This window comes from Anser anser (assembly GCF_964211835.1).
Source record: "Anser anser genome assembly, chromosome: 1".
In the NCBI taxonomy this organism is placed as follows: Eukaryota; Metazoa; Chordata; class Aves; order Anseriformes; family Anatidae; genus Anser; species Anser anser.
In genome coordinates, this window is record NC_139720.1 from 61,002,377 (window position 1) to 61,014,841 (window position 12,465).

Below are 12,465 nucleotides of genomic sequence, written 5' to 3' on the forward strand. Positions count from 1 at the left end.
CTCAAGGCCAGGTCACTCTCAAAGATACAACAAGGCAACGACTTGTGCATGGCAGACTGTATTCAACAAAGGCCCGTTCTGTGGAGCAGATGTAACATGCCACGCTACCAGTTTCTGTTATTTCTATCTGGCTTTCTAGTTTCGTCACTGTATCCCAGTCCTGCAGATAGGATGGCATAAGCGTCCTTACAAGGTTATCTCTGCGAAAGACAGAGAGACAGCCTGAACTCAAACAAGGCTGGAGTGTTTTGCTGACACTGAGAATGCAAAGTGCAATAACTATAAGAAATGTTTTCCTTCCAGATGGTCTCAGAAGCTTGCAATTTAGGTGAATTGAAACATAGATAGATAGAAAGGAAAACTTTTGTGGAAACTGGTGCTATCAAAATAAGGTTCAAAAATATTGTAATAAACAATGGACCTTGAAGAGACTCTAGTAGATTTTCTAGTCCATCTGTCTGCCTCAAAGCAGGATCGACAATATCTGGAAAATACTAGGTGGCCTTTTTGTCTGGAGACTAAATGGGAAAAGGTGCTTAAATCAGAGTTTTCTGGGACCCTTTTTAAACTAGAAGTTACGGAAGCAGGTCAGAGCAGTGAATTTCTATGCAAGATTCATTGGTCTATGCAAGGGTAATTCTTTTCAAGAGATGGAGCTGAGATATTTAACAGGCACATCAAGTATTCATGACTTGTTCGGTAAGCTGTAGCATCCTACAAGAAATTCACCTTGATGTGATCTGGGTTGTTGCACTGGATAAAGGTGTCTTTGCTTTTCGGAATAAAAAGCTGCATAAGTACCATTCTTAAATTACATGATTTTCTCTTGCCTTTGCCTATATCCACCACAACATTGTTACAACATGAACTTTCTTATTGCAAAGAATCTGTACTGTGTCTTTGTGGGAAATTGAATTTTTGCAGTGGTTTGTTTTTCGTCTTTGTGAGAAAATGGAGAAATGTCTTTAATGTCCAAACCATCATCCTGCTCAGTACAGGACTACAGCCATTTTTGCGCAAAAATACTGTCAATGCTTTTCCTCTTCTCTGAAGAAAAAAACCCACACATTCTATACATTTGTAATGCAAACAGAGCTGGCAATAATATTTATTTCCCTGTGGACATCCACAATTAAAATGGGACCTGGCTCTCTAGGGATCTAACTTTCCCTGCTGTGTATGAGCTTTCAGAGAAGAAAAAGTCAAATCCCTCGCTAGGAGTTTTCAGAAGTAGTTCCAGCTCTTGACAGTTACTCAGGGGAAGTCTCCTGGCCCTATTGACAGAAATCTTAATCCTATGGACAAACTTACTGATCTTTAGAAGGTCCTGGATGTCCTAGTGGAAGGTGTCCGTGCCCATGGTAGGGGGGGCACTGGATGGTCTAAGATCCCTTCCAGCACAAACCGGTCTGTGACTCCGTGGAACGATGGGCACGCTGAAGTCATTGCCTTTGCAGTGCTGACTTTGACCGAGTGGCTCGCTCAGTTCCTAGTTTTTCCAAGGGCACGTTCTAAAACCCTGGAGGGAAAAAAGGCTGCTTCTCCAGCCAGGAGTTGCTCCTCTCTGGGGCCTAGGTGTGCCACTATGGTTCTTAAAGGCTGCGCACACCTCTCTGGCTCAGTGTCCCTGCACGTTGACCTGTGGGAGAGGTGGGGTGCATCGACCCCAGCGAAGCTTAGGACGAAGCATGTGGTTCCCCACCTTGTCCGTGAGCAGTAGCACAGACAGTGTGAGAGCTGGAGGGCTGCCGGTTTACATCGTGCGCCAGCAAACCTCAGCTGATGTGTAATCACCTGGGGACTGTTTCCAGCTCCTGTGTGTCTGCTGTAACCCGCAGAGCTCGTGGCAGCCACTCAGACCACCCCACATCGCTCGCTGTTACAGGTAACGAGTCTTGCATCCTACAGCACGTCAGGCAGGCTGGTATGGATTTTTATTTTTCCCCCAAGAAGGAACATCTGATACCCAAAGCTCATGTGTCAGGTGTATCTTTACACCTCTGAACAGAGAGTTTTGCTTATTATTTTCTATTCAGTAAACTACCTCTTGGATGTTCCCGAGATCAAAGAGGCCAGCCCTGCTGGAGGCTAAATACTAGGCTTCTGCTCCTGATACAAAGAATTCTTGTGATGTTTTGACATCCTGTAATGCTTTTGTTCATCAGTATAATGTGGAGGCAATAGCTCTGCATTTCAGAATAATTCCAGTCAAAAGAGATTCATGTAAAGAAAGGCAGCTGACACCAGTCTTATAAAAACTACTCGAAAACTGACATGAGTTTCTGCAAGAGATTTATGTCTGTGCCAACTGTTTGCATAACAAATACCTTTCATTTCTAACAGCAACCTTAACTATCAAAAATGTTGTCTTTCTGAAACTGGCATACAGGTTTTGCTGTGTTCAACTCGATAGCCGGATTCTAACAAGGAACACAGTATTCAACATCTTAATTACTTCTCAACAATGCAGTTCTCTGATGTCAGTCCTTCTGCAAGAGCTCTTTTGTGGAAATTCATCTTCTGTACTGAGGATTAGCTATTGAAAAGTTGTAGATATAAAATACCACGCTTGGATATACTGCTTATACCAGCAGATTTAAAACAACAACAACAAAAAACAAACAGACAACAAAAAAAAACCTAAAGTGTCTCTGTCTGCATTTTTTTAATAAACATTTGAGCAGCCATACAAAATTTTGATTGAAAGGCCCATCTGCCAAAAGCCATGAGTCTATAGAAGGGGATAAGGACAGGGAAGGGACATATGATAATTTTCTTTGAGTAACTTTTCAGCTTCCAATTATGAGACTCAGGGACTTTTCACTCTAGAATTGGTGATACTTAGCAATCCTCAGTGGATTTGTCCTCTGTGAACTTTTCCAGTCCTTCTAAACTAATCTGAGCTGCTGACAGGTGTTTATCCAGCACGTTATGTGAAAGAACCATGTTGTCATCTTTTGTGTTGCTTTTATCCTGCTACCTCCATGTTTTCTGTGATGCTCCTGGTCCTTATATTGGAGGGGATGGTGAACAGCTGGTTTCTGGACACCAGCTCAGTGCCAGTCTTGACTTTTCAGATCTCTGTTATTTCCCATCTCCAGTGTCTTTTTCCTAGATTGAGGACTGCTTGTTGTCTTCACCCTTTTTTTTTTTTTTTTGAACCATTTCTTTGAACTAGCCTTTGAAAAGTCTACATTTTCTAATTCTTTTCAATCTTTTTTTGAGTGGGGGAAACCAGAACTGCATATGATTTTCAAAACGTAGATGACACATGGATTTATAGAGTAATATTTATATAGTGGCTACTTTTGAAAAGGACTTAAAAAAATCCATTTTCAAAACACAGATTAACTTTATAGTATTTTAGTCATAATAGACCACTAAGATTAGATTACTACTGGGGAAGTAAATTTGTCTTTCCTACTGTAAGATGATAGTTTACCATAGAATTTAGCTATTTTGAGAACAAGGATATGCACCAATATCAAATTATTGTTATTAGTGGTTTTAATGTCACTACTCACTTGTTGCAGGACAGCAAGAAATTTCGCTAAATGGTTTGCAATTGACATTGTGATTGTAGCAAAATGACAGTGTGAATGGAAGGCTTTTATAGCCAGAGCTGACAAGCTAGGTGATTTGTTTGTATACTTTATCTCCTCAAATTACAGGTGCCTGCATGAAATGGCAACATCATTTGAAAGGATCTCTGGGCCTGTAGCAAGAAACAGATTTACCTTAATTTTAGGATAGTCATGGATAATGGGGCACAACAAGGAAGGAGGGAAAAGAAACTGTAGCTTCATTTTAGCAAGCAGATTATTTCTACAGTGTATATTAATGTGCTTTCATTCTGTCTGCATTAAGTACTCTTTAGATTTATAAATGTGTCTGAGTTATAAGACCACGGGATTATCTTTGCTCACTGTGCCCAACAAAATGTCAGCACAAACACTAAAATTGTTAATCTGTGTTCTGTCTTAAAGTTTGTCAGTAATTTTCTCACTATTTGAGAAAGTGTTTCTGGACTGTATTGTGTATGTATTCTGTCCAGACAGTGAGAGACATGTTATGAACATATTTTCTTGCCTCACAAGTTGGGAATTTTTTTTTAATTCGTAATTTTTTGACATGCTGTGCTACCTGCTAGAGATTGTAGTTGATATCAGTCTTGCTTATATGGCCTTTGAGAAGTAATTTTTTGACGTAGCATATGGAAAAGAAACTGTTGGAACTGAGACAGAGTAGTCACCTCTATTTTATAAAGTTGATGGTCGTTTTCTGACTTATTCCTGACACTTTCATCTAACTAGTCTGCAAAAGAACCTCACCAAAGCCTGATTCATAGTATCCACCCTGCGGCATTTCTGTCTTAGGAGGAAAGCTAAAACTGCGTATGATTCAAACACAAAACTCTGCCTATTACAGCAGTTACCTTAGCAGCCTATGGGCATAGATGTACTCAGAGTTAGGGGCTTTCAGCAACATGCTTTCTCTTGTGTTTTGTGAAATTCACTGAGCTGTCATGGTAGTATTAATGTGGCAGCAGGAAATGCAGAAAGGAGAAGAATGGCGATGATGAAAACCCATGAAAAGCATCCATAATAAAAAGCATCCTTAAAATATTTCAGAACAGGTTTCTTAAGAATTTCAGGCTTTTAAAATTTTTTGAAAATTTGGAGGTTTCTTTATTCATTTGTTTTTAATCCTGTGCCAGGGGCAAAATTCCTGAGGTAGTGCTTTCCATGGCATTCCTTCTTATACGTATGATGTTTATGGTGGTGGGCAGGAAATCACGGTTTTGACTTTTCAGAGAAGGAAACTGGGACCAGACAATGTACACTAGCTTATTCTGGTTTTCTGTGCCAGCATCATCTATACTGTGCACTCTTTTTCTCAGGCTTGATGGTAGAAACCCCTGCAACTATAGGCATGTTTCTTCTCTGCAAGGACACGTTTGTTCAACTGCTTGACCTATTCCCAGTAATGGTGACAGCTGACAGAAGTGCTGTTGTGATGACAAATGTGAAACATAATTTGTATGATGACGTATTGGTCCAGCATGACAAAATGGATAGCATGTTGCACATACAAGCCCTTCTTTGGCTCTCAGTTCTCAAACCCCTGCTTTTTTGAGACAAGGCTTGTTGTACTAATACAGGCTCTAAGACAGTCATAATAGTAGCAAGAGGGTATCCCACATAAGAGATGATGTATTGAACAGCCAGTATACAAACCCTTCTTATACAGACATCAGTAATTATCACATGAAGATATTTAAATCTGTTTAGAAACCTTTTTAACTGTAGTTCTAAAACAAAAACCATAAACCAACCAGGAGCAATGAGTGATCTCTCTAAACATTTCCCAATGATGCTTAAGATATTTTAAAGGCCAAGAAAGAATTTGTGCTTATGGCACAAGTTGGTTTCATCATATATTTTATAGGCAAATTTGTGTGCAGAGCACAAAAAGACCTTGAAATACAAATGGGTTTTCTCTCACTATTTTCAGGGAGGCAATAAAAAAAGAACTCTTCTGTATGATCTTCTAATGTGTTTTTTTGATCAACAAGGAGTTGTTGTGCCTTGATTCAGATGTGCATTATTGTTGCTGAATTGCATATATGATTTGTATGCATACTTTCCAGACAGTACATGGCCATGATGCAAATTGATTTTATGTTGAAGGGGAGCAATATAAGCAAAAGATGGAGCATATATACATATGTGCATAACGGATGGGAATGATATGAAAAGAATGAGCTGAATAGGAAGATGAGACTGAATAAGAAAGGTGAACAGACCTCAGTATTTCTAAATTCTTATTTATTGGTAAATTGATAGGTATTTTAAGTATCTGAAGGAATAGTTACTGCAGACAATATGGATGAATGATTGCTGTTGGGGGAAGTAGTAGTCCGTATCTTGGATAGAGTAGTAGAAGCAGAGTAAAAAAAAATAAGTTAAAATTAAAAAGACTCTAGGAAGCAATGCAAATAATTGTAATTACTGATGCACCATGAGAGTAATGCAATTAGTGCACACACTGAATTCACACTACCCTATGGTATAGTGCCCTGGAAATACAGAGAAGCATTTGGTGCTGTGAATCTCAGAAGGAAGTTTGCGATGTTTAATAGCTTTAAACAACACTAGATCAGACTGCTTTTTTACATCTTCAACCCCTATTAGTGTTAAGAACACTGATTCTCACTGCCTGGCTGCATTTAAATAGTAGATTTGAAAACATTTTTTTCTCTAGCTTCTTTATCCCATCATTTTTGTAACGTTCCATGTGCTTGTATTTTAGTAAGGTCATAAGTCATTGGACTTCTTTACAGGCATTCCAGTCCTGTTCATATATTATATGCCAACACTCAAATTCTATCTTTGAAATCATGCTTAGTGTCTTTGTTTCCTTAGAAATGTATTTTAACAGCCTCTACTCAGTGCTTCTGTCTCTACAAGGAACAAAGTAATCTTGTAGGAGAAAATCAATAGAAAATTGTCTTGGTGTATTATTCTTCATTTTATGTCCAAATTCAAATGCTGCTGCTACTCCAAACAAACAAACAAACAAACATTAAAAACAAAACAAACAAAACAAAACAAACAAACAAACAAAAAACACATGGCTTTAATTAGAGGAACTACAAGAAGAAAAGTGAGTAAAGTGTATTTCTTCTCTACTGCTTTCTGCTGAAATTATTCACTGACCTGTATGTGTAGTCTTTGCTTTCTTGATAAAAACAGATTGTTGACATTTGTGGTGTGTATCTGCATCTAGGAAAGCAATATCTTGGCAGCAATATCTTTCTGTATTTTGAACAGTACTGAAACTATTAGCAGTTTTCAAGCAGTAAGCCTTGACCAAGGTGCACAGACTTCGTAGGCTTCTGTAGAAACTATTTGATTGTTCTGTGAACTGAGCTCCAAATTTTTCTTTCATTTGGTATTTAGCAACACAATTAAAACACTGTCTTGACTTGCAAATTTAAAATCATCTTCCCCTTGGATTTCAGCAGGCACTGCATTTTTATTGTTGTACAATGCCTTAATAATGCATTAGCTCAGACATGTTCGTTTTAGTGGTAACCTTCAGAGTTGTTTATTTTTTCCCTTTCACAAATGTATAAAAATACATCAAATGAAATCCTTCTGTAACAACTTAAATTTAAAGCAAGAGATCTCTGCTAGTACTGGTTTTGTGCAGTCTTAAGCACTTGAGTAAGTAAAGGCACTTGAGACTGATAAAAAGACGTTTAGTTTCAGCACCTGTGCAGATAGCAGTGCTGGCATGAGTGCAACTTCTTGAAAAAAGATTGTATTCCTTCCGTGGTGGCGATTAATTTATGAGTAGTAGGTGACTGATCCACAAGTGGTGTTCTGACTACCTGTGCTAAGATGAGCAGAGGTCGTCCAGGATGTTACACTCTACAACTGGATATAAAGGAAAGGAAGAAAAACATGGTAGGTGGCATGCCATTGTTAAGAAAATGTCGGAAACATTTTCAGCCTGGAACAGCACTGTTCATTCATTCCACTGAGTCCCAGCGATCCGACTGTCCAGTCTTGTAGAAAGCAGAGTTGTCACACTTGTCACTGAAAATATAGTTTTTGGTTAGTATCAGTTCTCAGTTAGTCATAATGTTGCCATGGTCTAATGTAGACCATGAAGTGTAGATTTTTTTTAAGATGAAGTGGGTTCCTATTGGCATCGTTTCTGCATTAGTAATCATGTTGACATTTCTACTTCTCAAGTGATAGTTGTTATTTTAAAAAAACAAAACCAAAAAAATCTACTCTGTATCTACTTATGAAACGAGGACCATCATTTATATTATCAGGTATCATGTATCATATCTTATATACATGTTTTTTCACACTGTGTTTTTGTAATTCAAGTTTTTCATACATATGCACATACACGTGCATACAGTCTTTCATACTGTTCATATATTGGTTGGAGCTGGTAGTGCCAACTTCAGGTTTTTTCAGTAGGGAGTATCTAGAAATATTTAGCTGTACAGGGCTTTACAAGACTTTGAATCATTCAGGCATAAGATTTTCATTCCAGTTTCAGTTTCATAATGATTTTTTTAAGAAGATAAGAGCTTGTTCTTTCAAAGAACAAGGTTAATAGAAAAAAAATGGACAAAACACTATTTAAAACAGTTCTGGAGAAGCTTTAGCATATGTTCTCAGCCTTTGAGGGTGCATGGTAAGAAAGGAATTAAGACCAGGGGATTGTTTCGTGTGAAGGAGATGTTTTTGCTGATTCAACTTGTAGAGAATTGCCCATTTTTGACTAAGCATTTGGGAAAATGTTTGCATGTGATTGAGAGAGACTTGTTAGTAGTTTACCAAGTAAATTCTCATAAGATTCCACCTGCTCTGTGCATATAAGCTCTGGAGCCGTACCTTAAAAACTAGAGTGTTTTTTCTCTGTTGCTGTATGTGGAGGTTGTTTGGAGGTGAGGTGAAGGAAGGAGGAGCAGCGAGGCTCATGCTGCTGGACAGTGTAAATTGGAACTGGCAGCTGGCAGGCAGAGGGAGAGAGGGGCAAGAAGGTGGGATGGAGGGACTGATTCTGCCTGGCAAGGAAGGATGAGATCGGATGAGGATGAGGAGTTAACCTGGCTTCAGCCTTAGGAAGATAGAGCCACAGGTTCTGCGGTGTCTGGGGAGAGCTTTTCTTGAGGCTTTGGGTAGAAGAGGTGACACCTGACTCTTGCCAGTCCTCTGCCAGCAAGTATCCATGCAATCCACTGGCAAAATCTCAGCCACCCTAGCTGCAGATGTAACAGAAGAATACATCCTTTCTCTTCTTGCATCCGTCCTTCATTCACTACATGTTTACCAACTTTTGCATAAAATGAGATGGGTGTCCCGGTTCTACAAATAATGTTCTTACCTTCTAGCCAGCTTTGACCAGTAGCAGAAAGCCCAGCCTATGACAACGATTCGGCAGGGTGGGAGAGAGCAAGAGGGATCCTGTGGAATAAATGAATTTATATTTAACACAATGAATTTATATTTAACACAAGTCTCTACTGCAGTGCCTATGCATGAGAGGATTCAGGTGTTGATTGTTCAGACGATCTTACCTGTCTTGAAGCGTGAGTGCGTGCCTTTGCAATACTAACAGCATTTTAATACAACTTCTATGTGGTCTGTCTGCAGATAAGTATGTGTGCATACATATGCTGTGATATATGTACACACACCCATAAACATATCCATTTCCATAACTGTGCTTAGACAAAAGTTTGTTAGACTGCAACAAGGAATTGGACAATTCAGTCAAAGTTAAAAGGTTAAAAATGTCTGTTTTTACACATTGGTTTACTCCCCAAGGGTTTAAAAACCAGTACATTAGAGTTAAGTCTAAGGTATGTTGAAATGCATGCTTGAGAGGCAGCAATCTTAATAAAGCCATACTAATACTTCCAATATAACTGGAATGTTTGTCCTTTTAGTCATCCCTGCCCACCTGACCCGTCATGCCGTTACAAAAGGAGGGGTAACTTTGCAGGTCAGTCTGAGGGTGCTTAAGAAAGGGGTTTTTGTGCAAGAATTGTGCCCAGCATGTGGTGAAGTCTCATCGTCTGTAGATCTAAGGGGGCTTGGAGCAGGGGACAGGAATGTAGCGAAACACATGAAGTGGTAGTTGGTGATCAGTAGCAGGATTGTATAGGCACAAGCGTGCAGTGTGAAAGGATTAGAAGAAGGAAAACTGTTGAAGTGGTTCAAAGGGAGGATGTCATACACAGGAATGTCTTCTAACGTCATAAAGACATCAGAGGTGGAGGTGGGGTAACTGAGGGGAAGACCCAAGTAATCAAAGTGCTTCAAGCCAGCACAATAATTCTGACAGTGGAAATGAAAAGTTCTGCCTCAGAATTATTTTAAAAATAAGACATGGAGTTATGAGATCTCGGAAAAAAAGGAAAAATTGAGTTTTTTGATGACTTCTGGTATGAACTCCAAAACGTCAACCCTTCAGATATTCGATTTAACAGGAGGGCTTTTATTGCCATCTACTGGTCTAAACAGGCAGTTTGCTCTTCTACCACAACCGTTCTGAGAACCATTTGGAAAATGTTTTGCTTACTGAAAAAATATTTTGGAGAGATTGTTTCAGTATATTCCTTAGGCAAGCTTATCTTTGGCATGGTATCAGACAAGTCAGTAGTTAGCTGTGTTGGCACGCCAACCTTTATGAAAGGGGGTTCGTTTAAACATCTGGAACCTGACGCACCCATAAACACACTCCAACACATGCTTCACTTTGGAAGAAATCAGCTCTAGGAACACAGAGGGTTTTGTGCGTATGCTGTGCAGTGCGTGTGTATGCTTGCACTTTGAAAACTGGAGTTGTCAAGATTTCTTTCCAGTTTTAACTTCCAAACTACTTAAGAATTGAGTGGGACTCAAAGAAAAGCTTTGTCTTAATTAGTTTCTCAGAATTTCTGATTACTTCAAAGCCCCCAAAATTTGTAGGAGAGCTCAAAACTTGTAGGCTTGATTCAGTTAAGTCTGAATCAAGTCATCAACAATGTGAAAGTAACTATTTTAAAAATAGTTACGAAAGTGGAGGGTCTGATTCTGTGTCTTCTCAAGCAAGACACTCACAGAAACCATGGCCACCTAGTAAGATCTCTAGGATGAATGTTTAAATTCTCTGAACTGGAAAGCCTTTTGTATATTTTTCTGTCTACTCAGTATGAAGTTCCTAAGAGCTGGATTTGGAATACTTTTCTGGAGGCATCCATGCTGGCTGAAAACTCATTGCCAGGCTGCCCTATAACTCAGATCTATATGTTTCTCTCCCCTCAGATGAACTAGCTGTCTGTGTGAATACTTCCAGACCTCTTGCAGGTTTGGGGTGTTCAAAACGAGGAATGTCAGCAACAATATATTATTCAAATTATTTAAACTACTTTTGATCATTGTGACTGAAACAGATAGAAAGGTGACCTGTCAATGGTAACCATTTCAGTTGGTATGTGGGTGTCTACAGCCTTCCACCCTCAATTACACAAGAAACTTCCCACACAATGATTAAATCTGAAGAAATAGCTGGAAAAAGGAGATGCAGAAGCAACATTTTTTCACGAAATGTACTGATTTAGGGTTTTAAGCTATCATCTACTGAAGTAAGATGACAGAATTATGAGGTTTTTTTTATTTTTCTTTTCCCTACAGCTCTCTTATGTTCACTTCTGAGCCTACTATATCCTAACCTTCCTACTAATAGCAGTTGTTTACAGATCTTAACCAAAGCTTTTGTATTCATTGTCATTCATTGTTGTTTTTTTTTTGTGTCTTTATTCTCTCACAGCTACAAGCCCCAAGTGTGAAAGGCTTTGATTTTGCTAAGCAGCATCTGGGCCAGCACAATAAAGATGATGTCCTGATTATCCATGAGCCAGCTCCTTTACCAGGACCTATTAAGGACACTACCCCATCTGAAAATGGAGATGTGCCCAGCCCCAAGTCCAAGACTTCCTCAAAACCTTCAAAGACTGTCCGACACAGAGGGAGGTCAGTTCACAGAGAAAAAACAAACTGTGGAAGATGACTGCTGTTTACTATATTTTTAGGGCAAATGTAGTCAACAGAGCTCTGTTCCAGAGCTCCAGGACCTGCATTTTCTACTCATCTATCTTTATCCCAGCTTATGTTTATCATGAGGTTGTGAGAATTTGATGTCTATATTTCTCTTAATGGCAACATGCTCAGTTGAGAGGGGTGCTTAGGTCACAACTGGGTTGGTTAGAGTCAATTTATTAGTAGTGTACTGGAAACACAAAGTACGTGCTTTCTGATATGTTCTCTTTGTAGTCATCCCTAGCTAGAAAGGATTGCATTTTTAGGATAGGAGCTATAACAGATTAGCTGTAAAGAAGGATATGTGCATTGAAAAAAAAAAAGGCTAAGTGAGAAGGCAATAGGTAGGAAAGAAGTGGAGCCCTGAGAAGAGGTGCGCTATGGTGACTCACAAAAAGCTCCACAATGAAGAGCTCATCTCTGCTCCACTTTCCAGTAATTCTTCTTCCTCACCCTCCATTTCATATTTTTGCATTCCTTTGTCTACAGCTCTGCACCCCCTGCGCTTTTACTTACATATGCTGTTCCACTGTGGGAGAAAAACATAGGCAGTGCTGAATGAGTTTAGAGAGAAACTAATGGTAGTTCTTCCTGAGCTGCAGGTCTGTGACACAGTTTGCTCCTCACCTCAACCTGTGCTTCCTCTAAAGCTCCAGTTGCCCTAAGGTCCTGGCTTCATATTCCCCGAATAACTTTCATACAGCTCAGTTTCCACCTTCCAAGGTGCTGAATGGGTCTTCCTAACTCCATATAGGCTTTGCAAGCAGTGGACTACCAGTGGCACAGTGGAAGGAGGGCAACATTGGAAAATAATGGAAAAAAAGTTTAGCTAACTTGTTTTGGTGTAGCT

General features: G+C 39.3%; 1 protein-coding gene across 8 annotated transcripts in view; it reads left to right on the top strand.

Annotated features, from left to right (window-relative positions):
* The window catches only part of KIAA1549, a 144,378-nt gene that overhangs the window by 101,059 nt on the left and 30,854 nt on the right, over window positions 1–12,465 (top strand). For all 8 annotated transcript variants that reach the window (XR_014587458.1, XM_083846393.1, XM_083846387.1 and 5 more), the window contains one exon: window positions 11,347–11,549. Coding sequence is in view for 7 of the 8 variants with exons in the window: in XM_083846393.1 (XP_083702519.1) it covers window positions 11,347–11,549 (203 nt within the window). In the remaining variant the exon portion in view is untranslated. The remainder of the gene's footprint in view (window positions 1–11,346; window positions 11,550–12,465) is intronic.